Below are 17626 nucleotides of genomic sequence, written 5' to 3' on the forward strand. Positions count from 1 at the left end.
CGATTTATGAGATAACAAGTAGTTTGGATACTTTCCCCCCAAAATTTTAAGGGTAAGTTGGCTTGAAATCTAATAACATGACCAACATTTAAAAGGTGCCTATGTTTACGTTCAACCACCCCATTTTGTTGTGGTGTGCAAGGACAAGAATTTTGGAAGGAGGTGCCACACGAGTCTAGGTAAGGACGCATGGAAAGAAATTCACTCCCATTATCCGCACGAAGGGCTTTAAAGGTACGTTGAAATTGGGTTTTGACCCAAGAGAAAAAGGACTTTAATAATGTTTGGGTGTCAGATTTGAAATTCATAAGATGTACCCAAGTAAAACGAGTGAAATCATCCACAATAGTGAGAAAATATCATGCCCCAAAGTGTGTTTGGTGTCTGTGAGGGCCCTAAATGTCACAATGAATTAAATCAAATGGTGCGGAAGTTTTAATTTCACTATTATGAAAGGGTAAACGAGTTTGCTTTGCTAAAGGGCAAACTTCACAAATGTGTTTGGAATCAAACATTATTTCAGTATTATTCTTGCCAATGAAAGTAAAGGTGCGGATGATGGGTGCCCAAGGCGCCGATGCCACAACATAAAAATCACCCAGGCCAATCACCCTCTTCGTAGAGCTCATCAAAATGCTTGCCCAGGCCAATCACCCTCTTCGTATCCATGTCCTGCACAACATAAAAATCAGGATAGAACGTCACTATACATCACAAAGCTCTTGTCAATTTACTAATAGACAACAAATTGACGTGGAACTTTGGTACATAAAGAACTTTATCAAGAGATAACTCATGTGACAATTTTATAGAACCAATCTTTTTTATTTCCGCTTGTCCCCCATTTGGTAAGCCAACATAGTCATGCTGAGCATCCATGATGTTGTGTGTTGGTGGTGAATGAGATATATGGTCAGTTGCTCCGCTATCAACAATCCAATATAAAGTCGAATGTGGGTTTGTTTGTGCTATATTGCATTTAGGCAAGAAAATACATGTTGCATTTGCAAGTGGTTGTCCATTACCGTTACGGAGCATGGCAATGATTTGATTATATTCATCGGTAGTGAACGTAAGACCATCAGAAGCTTTAGTCTTGGTGGTTGTTGCAGGATTGATAACCTCGACATTGTTAGCTGCTCTCTTATTCTTGGGCTTCACATTTTTTCCATGCCATTTGTGTCCTTCTGGGAACCCAATAATGTAATAGCAACGATCCACCAAGTGTCCATTTCCGTCGCAGTAAGTACATTTGAGTAACTTACATGAAAACGTGTTGGAAGTCTTGCTATGAGATGACGACGCATCAGTTCGCTGAACCTGCATCGTATGGGAGTTTTTCCCCATATCACGACAACTGGCCACATCCATCTGTCGTTCATGTTGGAGAATGAGGCCATGAACTCGACGTGTATCAGGTAGTGGGCTCATCATCAGAATTGAGCCTCGTATAGTTGCGTAGGAGTCATTTAATCCCATCAGAAACTGCATAACTCTCTCTTTTTCTTCCTGTTCAGCAACTCATTTCAAGCCTGTACAAGTGCAATCGAATGGGTCATGATAGGACGCTAACTCGTCCCATAAAGCTTTCATCTTCGTGTAATAAGTAGAAACGGAGAGCTGCCCTTGACGATTCTTGGCAATTTCTTGTCGAATCTGGTAAATCCTCGAGTCACTACTCTGGGAGAATCTGTCTCTGAGGTCATTCCAAACTGCGGTAGCAATTTTAGTGTACATGATGTTGCCGGCTATGTCGGAGTGGACTGAATTCACAATCCATAATGTAACCATGTCATTGCATCTTTTCCAGGCTGCATACTTTGTGTCCAGGGGTGATGGAGCCTTGATGGTTCCATCAATGAACCCAATCTTGTTCTTTGCGCTGAGACCCATGCGCATGGCACGGCTCCATTGCTCGTAGTTGTTTCCATCAAGAGTTTTGGAAACCAGAACAAGTCCAGTGTGATCTGAGGGATGTATTGTGTACGAGTCTGAGAACTCCATGAGATTCTCATCTGGTTTCTTGTTTTCGGGTTTGGTTGGTTCTGTCATGGTATTGTCAATGATATTTGTGGGAGAGATGTAGAGATTATGGAAAGGCTATGGTGGTTATGGTGTTTGTGGTGGCGGAAGCGTGAAAGAGTCACCAAGATTGGTGCTCTGATGCCATATAAATTTGTGAACTTGTATATTGTATTTATGACAATATTGGCACACAAGGCAGGAACTTTATACAAAGCTGATAAGCTATTCTAAGTAAACAGAACCTATAATCAAGCTAATTACATTTACATCCTACAATCACTCTACAAGAGTTGACAATTCCAGAAGCTGTAATCACTCTCAATCATATCACGTGATTTTCTTTCCTTTAACAAATATAAAGAATGATAGTTTCATATTTCAAACAGTCGTCTGGTAATGCAAGGAACAACATTTCAATATCAAACAACCGTCGTTTGGTAATATAAAGAACAACGATTTCATAATACAAACGGTCGTCTGGTAATGCTAGGGACGACGGTTCAATTTCAAACTATTGTCGTCTGGTAACATAAAGAACAGATGGTTTCCGAATACAAATTGTCGTCTAGTAATGCTAGGAACGAGAGTTTAATTTCAAACTATCGTCTGATAATATAAATAATGACGGTTTTAGAAGACAAACTCTCGTCTAGTAATGCTAGGAACGACGGTTCGATTTCAAACTATCATCTGGTAATATAAAAAACGATCGTTTTAGAATACAGACGGTCGTCTAATAACACTAGGAACGAAAAGAAAACCAACTTTTAAAGAAAATTTAGGTGATCGGACGACAATCCTATTGTGATCGTACAGATACAATTTTTCTTAATTTTATGTCTTGCCAAAATCCAAATGCAAATGAAAACCAGAACTGCATAATTATGTAATGCTATTAACAAAGTTATCCATGTTTCTTGTGGACGAACCATTCTCTCCCAAAGCAGCCACAGCCACCTCCCCAATTTTCTTGCTCCTCTCTCTAAGCACTCTCCCTTCTTCCGACTCCATCAACTCCCTCACTCTCCTCTCCAATTCCTCCCCGCTCACAAACCCATTTTCCTCATCTTTCTGCTCCACCGCAATCGCCATTTCCATGTCCGTCACCAGAACATTCCTGTTCATATGCTGCTCCGCGTACAGTGGCCAAACAATCATCGGCACCCCCGCAACAACTGCTTCCAGCACCGAGTTCCATCCGCAATGCGTCACAAACCCACCAACCGATTCCTTCTTCAACACCGCCATCTGCGGTGCCCATGATTTGACTACCATTCCCCTGTCTTTGGTCCTCTCCAAGAACCCTTCTGGCAACACACTCTCCAAACCAAAGTCGTCAACTCCAAGGACCTGCTTTGTTTTCTCATCAACCGTCGGCTTCTTCACCACCCACAGGAACCTCTGCCCACTCGCCTCCAACCCTTTCGCTATCTCCTTCACCTGAATTGCAGGGAATGATCCCCTGCTTCCGAAACAGAGAAATACAACGCTTAGACTTGGCTGCTTATCGAGCCAGGACAAGCAGTCCTCCTCCGCCGCATCTGCATCATTACCCGATTCTTTTTCATCGTCAATCAATGGTCCAACGTAGTACACAGGCGGAGTTGGCCCATCAGGAACACACAGGCCTTCAGCAATGGCATGGAGGACGTCAGGTGGCTCGAGCTGTTCGAACGTGTTGACGATGATTCCGTTGGATTTGGGAAGGTGTGAGCAAAAGGAGAGCACGTCCCAATAACCAGGATCATCTCGGTCGAGCACCGGTTCCATCATGTATATAGCCTTCAGGGGAGATTTCCGTCCGGGCAATTTCAAAACGATGTCGGTGAGGTCCTTGAAACTCTGGGTGTTTTGTTCATGGATCTTAGGAAAATACAAAAAAGCAGCCAGAGCTGCGGCACCGGAAGGGTAGAAGTAGTATGTGGGGATGTCGAATTCTTTGGCAATGGTCAGCGCGGAGGTGCAGAAGATGTCAATGATGAAGGCGCGAACGACGGCGAATTTGGAGACGTCTTGGAGGGCACGGCGGACGTGGGGATCGTTCTGGCGGATGAAGTCGGTCATGATTGCGAAGCCGCTAATGTTTTGGGTAATTTTAGTGGCGACGCGAGGGAACTGGCGGAAGGAAATGGGAGGGTGGGAGTGGGAGATCCGGCGGATGTAGGCGGGGATGCTAGGTGTGTCGAAGAAGCTGCCGCACGTGTAGAGAATGGTGATGGAGAATTTGTGGGGGCCGTAGCGGTTGAGGATGAGCTTGCCCAGCTCCACCATGGAGATGATGTGACCAATTCCTGGAGCTGCGTACAGCACTATGGCGTCTCCCATGGCTGCTGCTGCTGCCGGTTTGTTTGCGTTTTGGTGTTTGTGCGTTGTGTTTTCTGATGCAATTATTTGATTTGATTTGAGAAGATAAATTCAATTGAATAAAAGTTGGTAATTCCGGGGTGCTCTCATCCAACGACCCTTGACGCCCCGGATAGTGACTTCTGCTAAATCTCTCTTCCGGCTAAAGTAATTGCACCAAATAAAGATAAAGAGAGGAACTGCACTACCTCACCCCACCCAACCCAACCAAACCAACTTTTTAGAAGAAAATCGAAGTAATCATAACCGAAGGGAAATCGGAAGTGGACCATGATTTGTTTGCCTTTTGCTGTTTTTTTCAATATAGTCATGAACAATAATGTATACATCGTGATAGAATGAAATGTCTAAATTATCCATATAACATCACAATACTATATTGAGATTAAAAACATTAAAAAATATCCAATAGTTGATTTCTAATCAAAGAGAATGATCAAGAATTCCTTGTTCATCAAAGGTGACCAAGAGAACATTTATGTATAAAACTTTATCTCTTTACGAATTGTTAACCCTACAATTTGTAAAACGAATGAGGATCCTCTTCAAATTCTCTTTGTGAGGATTCTCGTGTCCATTCATCGTATATCGTGCGGTCAGTTTTAGTCAGATACTATTCTATTTAATTTTAAATAAAAATATTTAAAATAATTTTTAACCGCACGATGTGCGATGAACGTACACGATTTGAGAATCCCTAAAATCCTCATTATTGTAAAACTATCTTAAAACATTGGACAAAGAATAGAAACCAGAAGATATTTTGTGTATATGAATTTTGTTTAAACTATGCATGTGTTTTGCTAAACTAAGCGGACGGCAGCATACAATTGTTCGATGCGGTGCTTCTGTCGATTTTCCTTATAGCAAACTAATATTGTCAATATGTTAGACGAGGCAGTGGAGTCTTGTCAACTTTGAAACAATCAAGGACTTATTGACTTCTCACCAATTAAATAAAGATAAAGAGAGGACCTGCACTGCCCCACCCCACCCAACCCAACCAAACCAACTTTTTAGAAGAAAATCGGAAGTGGACCATGATTTGTTTGTCTTTTGCTGTTTTTATTTTTTAAATATAGTCATGAACAATAATGTATACATCGTGATATAATGAAATGTCTAAATTATCCATATAACATCACAATACTATATTGAGATTAAAAACATTAAAAAATATCCAATAGTTGATTTCTAATCAAAGAGAGTGATCAAGAATTCCATGTTAATCAAAGGTGACCAAGAGACCATTTATGTATAAAACTTTATGTCTTTACGAATTCTTAACCCTACAATTTGTAAAACAAATGAGGATCCTCTTTGTGAGGATCCTCGTGTCTATTTATCGTACATCGTGCGGTCAGTTTTCGTCAAATATTATTCATATTTAATTTTAAATAAAAATATTTAAAATAATTTCTGACCGCACGATGTACGATGAATGTACACGATTTGAGAATCCCTAAGATCTTCATTCTTGAAAAACTATCTTAAAACATTGCACAAAGAATAGAAACCAGAAGATATTTTGTGTATATGAATTTTGTCTAAACTTTGCTTGTGTTTTGCGAAACTAAGCAGACAGCAGCTTACAATTGCGAAACTAACTTTCCCACGTTCATACCTAATCACATGTTTAATCGAATTTGGTCACATGTTTAAGAAACATGATTCAATTAACTCATATTCGAGGACAATATCGATAACATAATCCATAACTAAAACAAATACCAAAGCTGAATCCAAGAACATATAAAAATGTTCACGAAGTAAATGGTTTACTAAGGGGATTTGGCCAACAAGGTCATCCATGTCAAAATTCTATTTTTCCAATGGTGTTCGGTGGAGCAAAATTAGTCTCACATATTGACTACAAGAATGATATTCCTCAACGACATTGGTAGGGGCGTAAACAGGTGCATAACCAATGATTTATTCCATCGAGAGTATATTTTACAGGGTTAAGGTTCGTATCCTTAATTTTTGAAGATTTACGTCTTAAGTACCAAAGATCATGCTTCAGGCGTGTGCCACGCCTTAATAGGCCCTGATTCTACCATAGGCCTTGATAATAAGCCCTAATAACGTGTTGTAGGTCTAATTCACTGAACCATATAAAGGACACAGAGAGGGGGTGCGGCGACATAGAGAGAAAGAGAGAGATGTGTAATTGTGAGGTGTGTGTTATTCCACCCCATTGTGTCTTTATTTATAGTAGTAGGGAAGGTAAATTCCTTATCTCAATAGGATTACAACTCTAATAGGATAATATATAGTCTAAGAGATAGGGTAGAATCTCATAAGGATATCCCAGATATGATGGGATTTACACGATCACATTCCTAATCTAATAGGACGGCAACAATTTTACTAATTTCAAAATGTTTCTGTTTTTATCAAACAATAGATTTTGTTAGATTAGCCACCGACGAAGTTCAAACACATGCTATCATGTAAGGACTCAACACATTTCCACCATTATGATAAAATATCACTTCCATTTCAAAAGTGTCTAGTCAAAATAAAGATATAGACATGTCCAATAACATGGACAACATCACGATAGAATAAACTGTCTAAATTATCCTTTAATATATCACAAATACTATATTGCGATAGTTTTGTTACAATATGTATATTGATATGAGGCATATATTGTATTGAAGGATAATGTGGATAGTGTTGATACGATGTCTATAGTATTAGTATATAATATATTTGTTGTATATATATTCACAACATTGTTATAATTTCCAACACAAACCATGCTTTGTTGCTAATAGAAAAGAAGTAAGTGCTGCTAAAACTCTATCACAAATGAACAAGTATCCGGATATATAATTTCTAATTTCAAATATTAAGACATGTGTTCATTAATGATTGGTTTTTCAACAATACTTGTAGCTTTTCTTTCAGCAGCGAAACATGATTCTTTCAGCAGCGAGTTGTAGACGCTCCTCGTTGCTCCATTCAATTTGCAAACCCATCTCACCAACCACACAAAGATATAACCTAAAAGAAATGACAATTAGTTAATACATGCTTCTCAAAGCAAGAATTAGAAGCCAAGCTAACATTTGAAAACGGATTTGGATCCCATCCCGATCCTCTTTGCGAAGATCCTAGGGATCTTCACATCTTATCTGTTCATCATGCGAACATAAATCATATTAAATATTTTTTTTATTTAAATTAAACACAAATAGTACTTAACAAAAGCTGATCGCATGATATATGATGAACGGATGAGACGTGAGAATTGTTAGGATCCTCACAAAAGGATCCGGAGAGGATCCTCATCATTAATAATCCACCAACCCTAGCCATCACCAATACAACTCTACCAGGCAAGAGAGACCAATATCAGATGAGCTAGTCGACCATATCTACAAACCCACAACAAAATCTATCAAATGAAGAAAATGCCTATTTAAAAATCTATCGAATCAAGAAAATGCCTTGTACTTCCGTATATATGTTGGTCCTCCAAGAAACAAATAATATAGAGAAAAATTAAACCCCGAATTTATTCTCTGAGCTTGGCAGCGGGTTACAATCCGTCTTTTTCCCCGAAACCTAACCGCCAACTGAAAATTCACAAATCTGCAACTTTTATTCAAAAGTTGTTGTACCATCTTCACCAATCTCGAAACAAGAAATCAATACCAACCCAAGAAACCCTAAAACAAACCTACCCTACACAATCACAGATTCGTCGCGATGGCCGGAAAAAAGGCAGGAGGAGGCATTCCTATCTATGTCAGACTGGGTCTGAGTCGTCCAACATTAATGCCATGCCATTTGCGTTCAAACTGAACGACACAAACTTCAAAGTGTGGTCGAGGATGATGGAGGTTCATGCTGCGGGCTTGGACAAGCTTGGATATTTGAATGGAAAAACTCCAAAAGTTGATGAAGGAGATCCTGGTTGCTCCAAATGAGTCACCGAGGATTGCGATCATACGGTGATGGCTGTTGAATGTTGAGAGTTGTCTCACATCGGTGAGGGACAAAGTTTGCTACGTGTTTATATGATCTTAGGCTACTTTCCATATTGCCAATTGGTTTTATGGTGGAACCTCAATTTCATCATAGTATCAGAGTAGGTTGTCCTCGTGTGGAGCCAAACGGTTACACGCACTCTACATCACCGAGTTGTTGTCCACGTGTAGGCTTGAAAATTTGCCACACGAGCGGGGGCGTGTTGAGAGTTGTCCCACATCGGTGAGGGACAAGGTTTACTATATGCTTATATGATATTGGGCTACTCCCCGTATTGCCAATTGATTTTATAATGGAACCCCAATTTTATCATGTCCAAGTATTACGAGTTGTGCTGTGAATAGTATTTATTACATGATTGTTCACTTTTGAGTCAATATGTAATATGACAATAGTACACTTTTTTTTTTTTTATGTAAATTGGCTATCTAATGAGAAGAATTGTTACTCTGATTTCTTTCTCAATCTCTCTTGTTTGGCCTCTCTATTTTCTCTGTATTCTCTTTGATTCTATATTTTAGGTCTAACATGTTTTACTTTCTTGAAGTGTGACGATTTTCCTGAAGAGTTGGATAAATGTGGATAAATTTGATGATAAGAGAAAATTGATTATTAATACACTAACCACAAGATAAAATTGACCAAAATTAAAATTTAGAGAGAAAAATCAATAGTTGAGTACAAGTTCAACGGGAAATATGCGAAATAGCCTTACAAACTTGTAAGGCCATCTTCAGTTTTTTCTCTTCAAAATATCTTCTTTTTTTTTTTTTAATGTATAGCCTCAAGTATATTTTTGAGAAGACGATGATTTTTCTTCTTTCAATGATTATTCTTCAATCTCCAAGTTGATCGTTTTTTTTTTTTAACAACAAACAAAGATAGAATCAATTTTATTATAAAGGGTGTAGGTTCCGTATTACATTAATATGATAACTTTTAATTTTCTTAAAAACTGTAACAGTGAGGTCCAACATATAATGAAATAATAATTTAACACATATTTTGACTTGAATTTTCTTTTTTTTTTCTTTTTTTTTTTTTTTTTGACATCAGCGCTCAAATACAATCTTTGGGTCCAATATATAATAAAATAATAACTTAACACTTATTTTGGAATGAAATTTTTTTTACATCAACCTTCAAATAAAATTTTATATTTTATATTTGACATTTTTGTTGGATATACTCTTAACTCACTTAAAAGCTCGCTTGCTAAGCCATCTCCAACCATAGAGGGCTAAACCCGCCAAAAGTTAACATTTTAAAGACTATTTTAGGTTAAAATTTTCAATTCCGAAACCATGACTATATTTTATTTTCCTTCATATTTTATTACTTTTTGAGGCTACTTAGCCTGATTATTTTAACTTGATTCCCTTTAACCTTTGATTTGAGACTGATTTTGTAAATTTTAGGCCAAAATGTGACCAATATGTTGCCTGAACCCGCACCGTTTCCACAGCAGTGCTCTCAAGTCTCAACTTTGCCATCCCAATAGTTCTCTAGACAATGTTGCCTATACGAAACTTGACCAACACGCTACCAAAACCGGGTCTTCACTCCACGGCAAGCTTGCTCACGCCCACATTATCAAATCTTCCTTTTAACCCCTGTATGTTTTTGCTCAACGATCTTCTCCACTTCTACTCCTAGCTTAGAGAATGGGACAGTGCACGCCACTTGTTCGATAAAATGTCTAAGCGGAATCTCATTTCGTACAATTCCTTGATTTCTGGTTACCACGGGCGGGTTTGTTTGATAAGGCATTGGGTGTTTTTAAGGAAGCAAGAATGGCTGGTTGGAAACTTGATAAGCTTACGGTGTCTTGAGTGTATGTGGTCAAACCGGTGATTTTGAGTTGGGTAAGCTGGTTCATGGATTGACAGTCGTCAACGGGTTGGACTCAGAAGTTTTTCTGACCAATTCTCTTATTGATATGCACTCCATGTGCGGCCAGGTTGATCATGCCAGGAATTTGTTTTAGAGTTCGGATAACTTGGACCATGTCTCATGGAATTCCTTGACTGCTTGCTATGCTCGAATTGGTTCTAATGAGGAAACGTTGACAACTCTGGGAAGTGCCCTTAAGACGTATGCAAAACATTTGACAATTCAGGCCTATTTAGGAAAATACTTAATGGCTACACAGTCAAACTGGGGTTGGACTTGGATGTTCTTGTCAGCACGGCAGTGCTTGATATGCAAAGACTGCTGGTTTAGGTGATGTGATACAAATATACAAATTCATGCCTTCCGTAATGTTGTTTTGTAAAATGCCATGATTGCGGGGTTCCTTCAAATAGAGACCTTTTCTTATGGACAAGCAAACAAAGTGTTCAATCTTCTATCTGAGATGCCAAGGATAGGAATCAAGCCATATACATTACCTCCTCAGTCATATTGAGAGCTTGTAAATTGGTTGAAGCTCAAGTACAGGGAACAAGTTCACACTCAAGTCTGCAAGTCCAACTTGCAGGGAGAAGAATTCATTGAAGTGGACTTATTGATTTCTACTCTATGTTGGGTTTATCCAATCATGCGTTGAGATGCTTTAACTTAACTCCTAGGCTAGATATTGTCTCATGGACATCCATGGTTGCAGGTTATATTCAAAATGGGGAGATTGAGAGTGCATTTGATTTATTTTATTGACTCTTGTCATCTGGAATGAAGCCTGATGAATTCATAGTATTAAGCATGCTGGGGGCGCGTGATGATTTGGCCGCAGCAAGATCTGGAGAGCAGATCCAAGGATATGCTGTAAAAGCTGGAGTTGGGAATTTACTATTGTTGAAAATTCACATAATGCATGTATGCAAAATCTGGAGATATTGATTCTGCTAATTTGACCTTTACAGAGATAGAAAATGCAAAATCTAGACATATTTCCTTAAATGTTTAGACAATTAAAAATTTTAGCTTTTCTTCATCTGTTATCTGTTGTATTCTTTCATCCTGTTTACTCCTCCAGCACTTTCCTTTATGATTGAAAATGCTAGGTAGGGAAGAAATTGGACTGCTTGGTAGAGAAACATCTGACCTGGGAGCCGTATCATCTATGCCAAGTAACTTCTACTAAATGTATTAGTTTTTGTTCTTCCTCGTTTAGATAACACAACTTTACTCAAAAGTCCTAAACCGGAGAATGGTGTTTTCCTTAAGATGCCAAATCAGTTGCAACTCCTTCTATGAAAGTATGATTGTTAAAAAGAGGGTCCATACTGTTTATACAAGAATTGGACATATTCATGGTTGTGGTTCCTTAAAAGGTTGGAGGACTAACATTCAAGCGGTTAACTTCATTTGTTAAAAGCCCCTAATCTTGTTACCTTCAACAGTTGGCTAATGATGGAGACGCTTGTTGGAGATTGATCTTGAAGCCAAGCAATTGACCTTGGATACTTAATATCCATATTTCAGGTAACTTTTATTGGCCAAGTTAGTTTGTATTCACATTCTCTATTTACTTTGGACTTTGAACTGAACTCTTTGATGGTATAAATTCACCATATCTTCACTTCAACAATTCACCATGTCATCTAGTCCCTTGATGAAGTAAGTTTTATTGGTTGTTAGGTAACAAGCCAAACAAAAGGAACTTCAATGCCCTTTTTATGTTGAAGCTTCAGTGTTTTTTTTGGTCAACAGTTCAATGTCTTTTTTAGCCAGCAATCTTATTTTGATTTATTTGATATGATTTTATAATTTTATCGGATTTTTAGGATGCAAAACCAGCATGTAAGACTTGTAAGAGTTCCGCTTAAAAATGAAAACAGAACTCCTCAAAACATTGTCAAAGTTTTTGCAGCGGATAACAACATTATAAACAATTCCAGATTCGACATGAAGGTATCGTGTATTCTAAAAATGCACTAGGTCATGCAAATAATTTTAGTCGTATGCTGAATATCATTTTAGAAGGTTGTTTATTCTTAAATGAAATACATACGTCATTGTCCAACTGAATTCGGTTGACAAACTAAATGCTGAAAATCTTGTTTAGAAATCCTATTCAATTATATACCATACTTACTCTTTCCCTGACCAATTATACCTATATCCGTGAAGATGCTACAAATTAAGAGCAAGAATAAATGGGGTTGACTCCTTGCAGCCCCCGAAGTTCTTCCCTTTATAACCATCTCCAATGCAACTTCCGGAAGGTACCTGTTGCTTCTTTGTATTCTCAACCATGGCTAAAAATAGGACTAAGCGTGAATTGATTTCTCATGAACCAAGCAGGAGAGCAACCTTCAAAAATAGGAAGGCAAGTTTCTTCAGAAAGCTGAATGAGATCACAACTTTATGTGGTGTTATTGCATGCGCTGTTATTTACAATCCTTCTGATACCAAGACGGACGTGTGGCCTTCTCCACAAGAAGCATTTTATGTGCTTGAAAAATTCAGGAATTTATCTGAAGAAAGGCGAGGCAAGTTCATGGTGGATCAAGAATCCTTTCTCAAGAACAATATATCTAAGCTGAACAGACAATTGGAAAGAGCGAGATTTAAGAATCAAGAACTTGATGAGAAGCTACTTTTGATTGAATACCTAGAAGGTAAGAATTTTCTTGATCCTGGTCGCCTTGAAAGTTTGAACGGACTTGATCAACAATTGGATAAAAGAATTGATTTCATTACTAATAGGATTGAGTTCTTAGAGGGTCTGAGGGGCAACCAAGTCGATGCTGAACTCGATTCTGATGGGATGGCGGTCCGTGGTATTAAAGGGGGAGTCGTTGGCGACAACCAAGGTTAATTTATTGTCTGTTGGGGGAAGTAGTAGTGCAAGCCATTCAAAATAAATTGTGAGCAGAGTGTAGGTGTTGAATGTTGATGAAACAGGTATCTTATTTACCTACAATTGCCTGAATGTACTTTTATTTTTGTTTACCTGAATAAACGCAGTTTTTGTCTATCGATTACGGTCGCAGCAGAGGTGTTTTGATTAAGATAATTATCACTTTCATATGTAATTCAGACAGTAGTATGACTCCTTTCTGCTCTATGTATGGATTTTATTTTCTACCCTTCTGTTTTCTTTCTTTGAGAAAAGGGACTGATTGATTGATGGCTTCGTCATGGCAGTCCACCCTTTTGGGGGTAGGAAAGATTCACGAAGACATTTCAACATCCTTTGACCACCATCGTCTAATTCATCAGGAATTGAACCCAAGACATGCCTTGTAGAATATGAGTCTGAAATTTGTCCACAAATCACTAAGCCATCCCTTGATGGTTATTTTCTACCCTTCTGTTGCGTCCATGAAACAATTTCATGATCATGGATTATGCTTAATTATATACTACCGATGGAAAATATAATAGCTTTTAAAGAACCACGAGCTTTTAACAACCATAATCTTAATACAAGGAAGGAGTTGTAACTGATTTGGCTTCTTAAAGAAACCACCATTCTCTGCTTTAGGACTTTTTGAGTAAACTTGTGTTTTCTGAACGAGGAAGAACAAAAGGGAGAACGAATGAGAAACCCAATTTTTGGGCCATTTTACTCGTTAGGACAAGGAGTTTTCAAAATTCTCAAAATGGGCCTGTAGAACTTCAACGAGTACCATGTGTCGGCCATGAAGTGGTCCATAAATAAAAAGAAAAATTAATGAAAATGACTTGAAAATTTTGTGTTTTAACGAAAATGACAAAAATGTGTTGTAAGTGAATGGTACCAAGTTTGCTTTTTTAAAATAAAATTTTGATTTTTCGTTAAAATGAATAATATCAAAACTTTTCATTAAAATTTCCAAAATAAAAAGATATATTGATACAAGCGTCAAAAGATTCCAACTCGGACATTCAAAAACAGTAGACACTTTAAAAATAGTGACAACTACAAAAAGAAGAAGAGATTCACTGTACGTAATTAATTGTACTCATCTGTGATCGAAGTTGCCTCGTACGTGTATATATGAATGCTCTACATCATTCACACACACAGAAAAACACAACACGCTTCAACATAGAGAGCAACCGACCTGCGATGCATTTAGCCTACTTGTTGTGCCTTTCAGGGTCCATATGTTGCGGGTGATGAGACTCGTATTGTTCTCAGAGGGTGTTGGAGCAAGATTTCCTACAAGAAGAAATACCTCCATAGATATGTTAACCGTAATCTTCACGTTCGCCGAATCCTTCTTTGAGGTGTCTCAAAATAGTCTTCCTCTTTCGTGGCTTGCCTAGGTGGGGTACCAGCAAAAGATACTCTAACGCTCAAGTCAAGTTGATTGATTTCTCTTCTCTGGATTCTCTCAAGTTATCCTCATGTGCCTTGTTCTTTGGCTCCTTTACCTATTTATAGGATTGCATGCTTGAGGATCAAGCACCACGACCAGTCCTCCTTCCCCACTTCCTTAGTGGTCATCTGTCATATGACTGCATGCTTTAGGAACAAGTGCCACGACCTGTTGCCCTCTCCCACTTCTCCTCTGTAGTGGGGTAGTTTTCTAGGCACGTTCCCTTGCGTCCGTATATTTCTTGTGGGCTTTTTACCTTTCACAACACTTTCTCCTTGGATGATTGGTATTGGCTGTGAGTCGAAATCGGATTTTATCCTCCCACAGTGCCCCCTTTTTTCCTTTTTTACTCATGTGAAATAGGGAAAAACTGAGTTTTTCAATCTCATGGGGCCTTGAAACTACACTCTTTAAACCAAGCTAAACTTGAAACACTTTTTACTAAGGCCAAATTTGTGAAAATTGTTTTTTCTAAGAATAAACTTACTAAAGGTAAATTTACTGAAGTCCTCACTTCGTTGTGAGGGCTGACATCTTCCCACAAGGATTTTCGAACGAGGATTTACGAACGAGGACTGACAAGTGGATTTAGAGACGAGGTGATTTTCGAACGAGGAATGACAAGTGGATTTAGGGACGAGATGATTTACGACCGAGGACTGACATATTACAAAAATGAACTGATATCTTACGAACGGTGACTGACAAAATTTGACTCAGTAGGTTGTCTGACAAGCTATATATGTATATATATGTATATGTGTGTGTACCGATTACATAAACCACCATCCCATCTTGTTGAACTGACAAAAGCAGCAGCTGCAGTACAGAAGCCTAAAAGCGCGTCCCTCTCGCCGAACACGCCTAGTCTGCACATCCATCTGCTTTTATACAGACACACACGCATACATATATATTGACACTGACATCGACACTAACTTGCTTTTCTATATATATATATACATACATACATACATACATATAGACATACATGCATTCCGACCCTGACTTGCTTCACTATATATAAAGATATATATATATATATATACACACACACACATACACTTTTGCAGACATCACATCCTTGCCAGACTTGCACACCGGGCTATCTATCTAACTACACACACATATATAGGATTTGGATCCTCTCCTGAGCTCAGTATCCTGAACCTACTAAGCAAATCATATGAACCATTGAATTTTGATCCAACGACTACAAATAGAATGTTCTTTAAAAATTATAATAATTGTACCTGTTAGATTTTGATCCAACGACCTATATTATTTGCTCAGTAGGATCAAGATGCTGAGCTCAGGAGAGGATCCAAATCCATATATATATATATATATATATATGTGTATGTATGTATGTATGTATGTATGTATGTATGTATGTATGTATGTATGTATGTGTGTATGTATGTGTCTGGGTACCTAGGCATACATAGGCACACCTACACGTAACATCTACGTGCATATCTCTGTGTACCGACATGCGGATCTCTACGTACTTTTCATATATTCGTATATATCTCTATGCTCACATGCACATATATAAATTTATATATATATATATATATATGTCATTACCTTAGGCTTCTCCATCCCTTTTTTCTTCACTTCCTTTACTCAATTCCTCCACCAAGCATGTGGTTTCTCAAGTGGCCTCTTGGCTTACAGGTAACTCTTTATTTCAAACCCCACTTGCGGGAATACTCCACATATTCCTCTTTTATCTTCTCGAATCAGTTTTGTCCGACGAGTCTTCCATTATGTTTCTCATGTCGAGATGTACACCTTGGTCTAAATATGGTGGCACTCCACCATGCTTTGAAATCGTCCCAGATGACGTGCACCTTAGCCCACTTTCTGCCGGAGCCGACATGCATTCGGGCTCCGGTATCCCAGCTGGGTTTACCATTTTGTCTCCGGACCACCTAGGGGCCATTAGTTTCCCGCTCCACCCCATGATTCATCTCATCTTATTCTTCACAAGCACCCACCCTATGCAACTGAACCCAAACTCTTACTTGATTATGTCAACCTTTCTGGCATTGGGTCTGAAGCTAGGTGTATCCTTAGGTTTTAGAGATTTCCTCTATATCTTCGACATGACTACCATTAAGGGTGAAACTAGCTTCTTTGATTTTAAACCTAGATATCGCAAGAAATTCTTGTCATTGGCCCCCTTAAGAGCCAGGGATTGGAAGAACTGCCCACTTCTAATTTCGGGGAACTGGAAGGCTCCCGAGCTGTCTCAACTACCTATCCCTTCTACTTTTGGTCCTAAACCTGGTATATAAATTTACCATTGTTATTAGTTTTTCCATAAATATGCAAACATTTCTTACCATGAGCTTCTTTCGCAGCTTTATCGGATGGTCCCGAACAGATACTCTCCAAAGACCGAAAATGTTGGCTAAAGAGGTTTGTGACGAGGAAGATATGGAGCTCTAGAGAAGTTGCTAACACCCTTACTCAAACCACCTCTTTCGCAACTCCATCATTTACTTCCCGTACGTGTGACCGACTCCCGAACGGAGAGCTCAGAGGAAGAGGACGAAAGAGAAGAAGGAGAGGAGCCAGGGAAAACGGACACGGATTCCGACTCGAATTATTCTCCTACGATGGCTTCTCCACCTTCTGACATTCCACCGCCCTGCTGCGTCGCATCACCTCCTCGTGATCTTCATGTGCCTAGAATTGCCAGCAGGTTGGATAAACGTCCTCTGGCGGATAGGCCTAAAAAGCCTAGGCGTGGTTTCGTGGAGGGTTGGTTGTTCACCCGTTGCACCCAATCCAACCATGTATGGAGCAGTTGTGATTAGTGCTTATTTTCAAATGCACGTTGAAAGTGTATTCCTCAATTTTAAGATGTAACTTTACACGTATTTAAACTCTATTTGATTTGTATTACCAATCTATTACTTCTCCTTTATCCTAACTAGTTAAGTCCACGTAAGATTGTTACGCTCGTCGTACTC

At 38.7% G+C, this 17626-nt stretch overlaps 2 protein-coding genes, 1 long non-coding RNA gene and 1 pseudogene across 3 annotated transcripts; 3 read left to right on the top strand and 1 right to left on the bottom strand.

Moving 5' to 3' along the window:
- Window positions 1–2700: 2700 nt before the first annotated feature.
- On the bottom strand, window positions 2701–4603 carry LOC103967781 (UDP-glycosyltransferase 88F5-like). Its single transcript, XM_009381086.3, has one exon. It carries the CDS (start codon window positions 4348–4350, stop codon window positions 2908–2910), a length of 1443 nt encoding a protein of 480 aa, XP_009379361.2. The 5' UTR covers window positions 4351–4603; the 3' UTR covers window positions 2701–2907.
- Window positions 4604–9826: 5223 nt separating this feature from the next.
- Window positions 9827–11296, top strand: LOC125476005 (annotated as a pseudogene).
- Window positions 11297–12541: 1245 nt separating this feature from the next.
- Window positions 12542–13312, top strand: LOC125476006 (agamous-like MADS-box protein AGL80). The gene has a single exon (XM_048581579.1). The coding sequence runs from the start codon at window positions 12542–12544 to the stop codon at window positions 13151–13153; it is 612 nt and encodes a 203-aa protein (XP_048437536.1). The 3' UTR covers window positions 13154–13312.
- Window positions 13313–16275: 2963 nt separating this feature from the next.
- LOC125476092 lies at window positions 16276–17597 on the top strand. Its single transcript, XR_007257427.1, has 2 exons — window positions 16276–16322; window positions 17012–17597. It is a non-coding gene; the product is annotated as an uncharacterized LOC125476092 (long non-coding RNA).
- The last annotated feature ends 29 nt before the right edge of the window (window positions 17598–17626 follow it).

This window comes from the organism of the source record quoted next, unplaced genomic scaffold (assembly GCF_019419815.1).
Source record: "Pyrus x bretschneideri cultivar Hongxiangsu unplaced genomic scaffold, Pyrus_bretschneideri_v1 Contig17, whole genome shotgun sequence".
NCBI classification, from domain to species: Eukaryota; Viridiplantae; Streptophyta; class Magnoliopsida; order Rosales; family Rosaceae; genus Pyrus; species Pyrus x bretschneideri.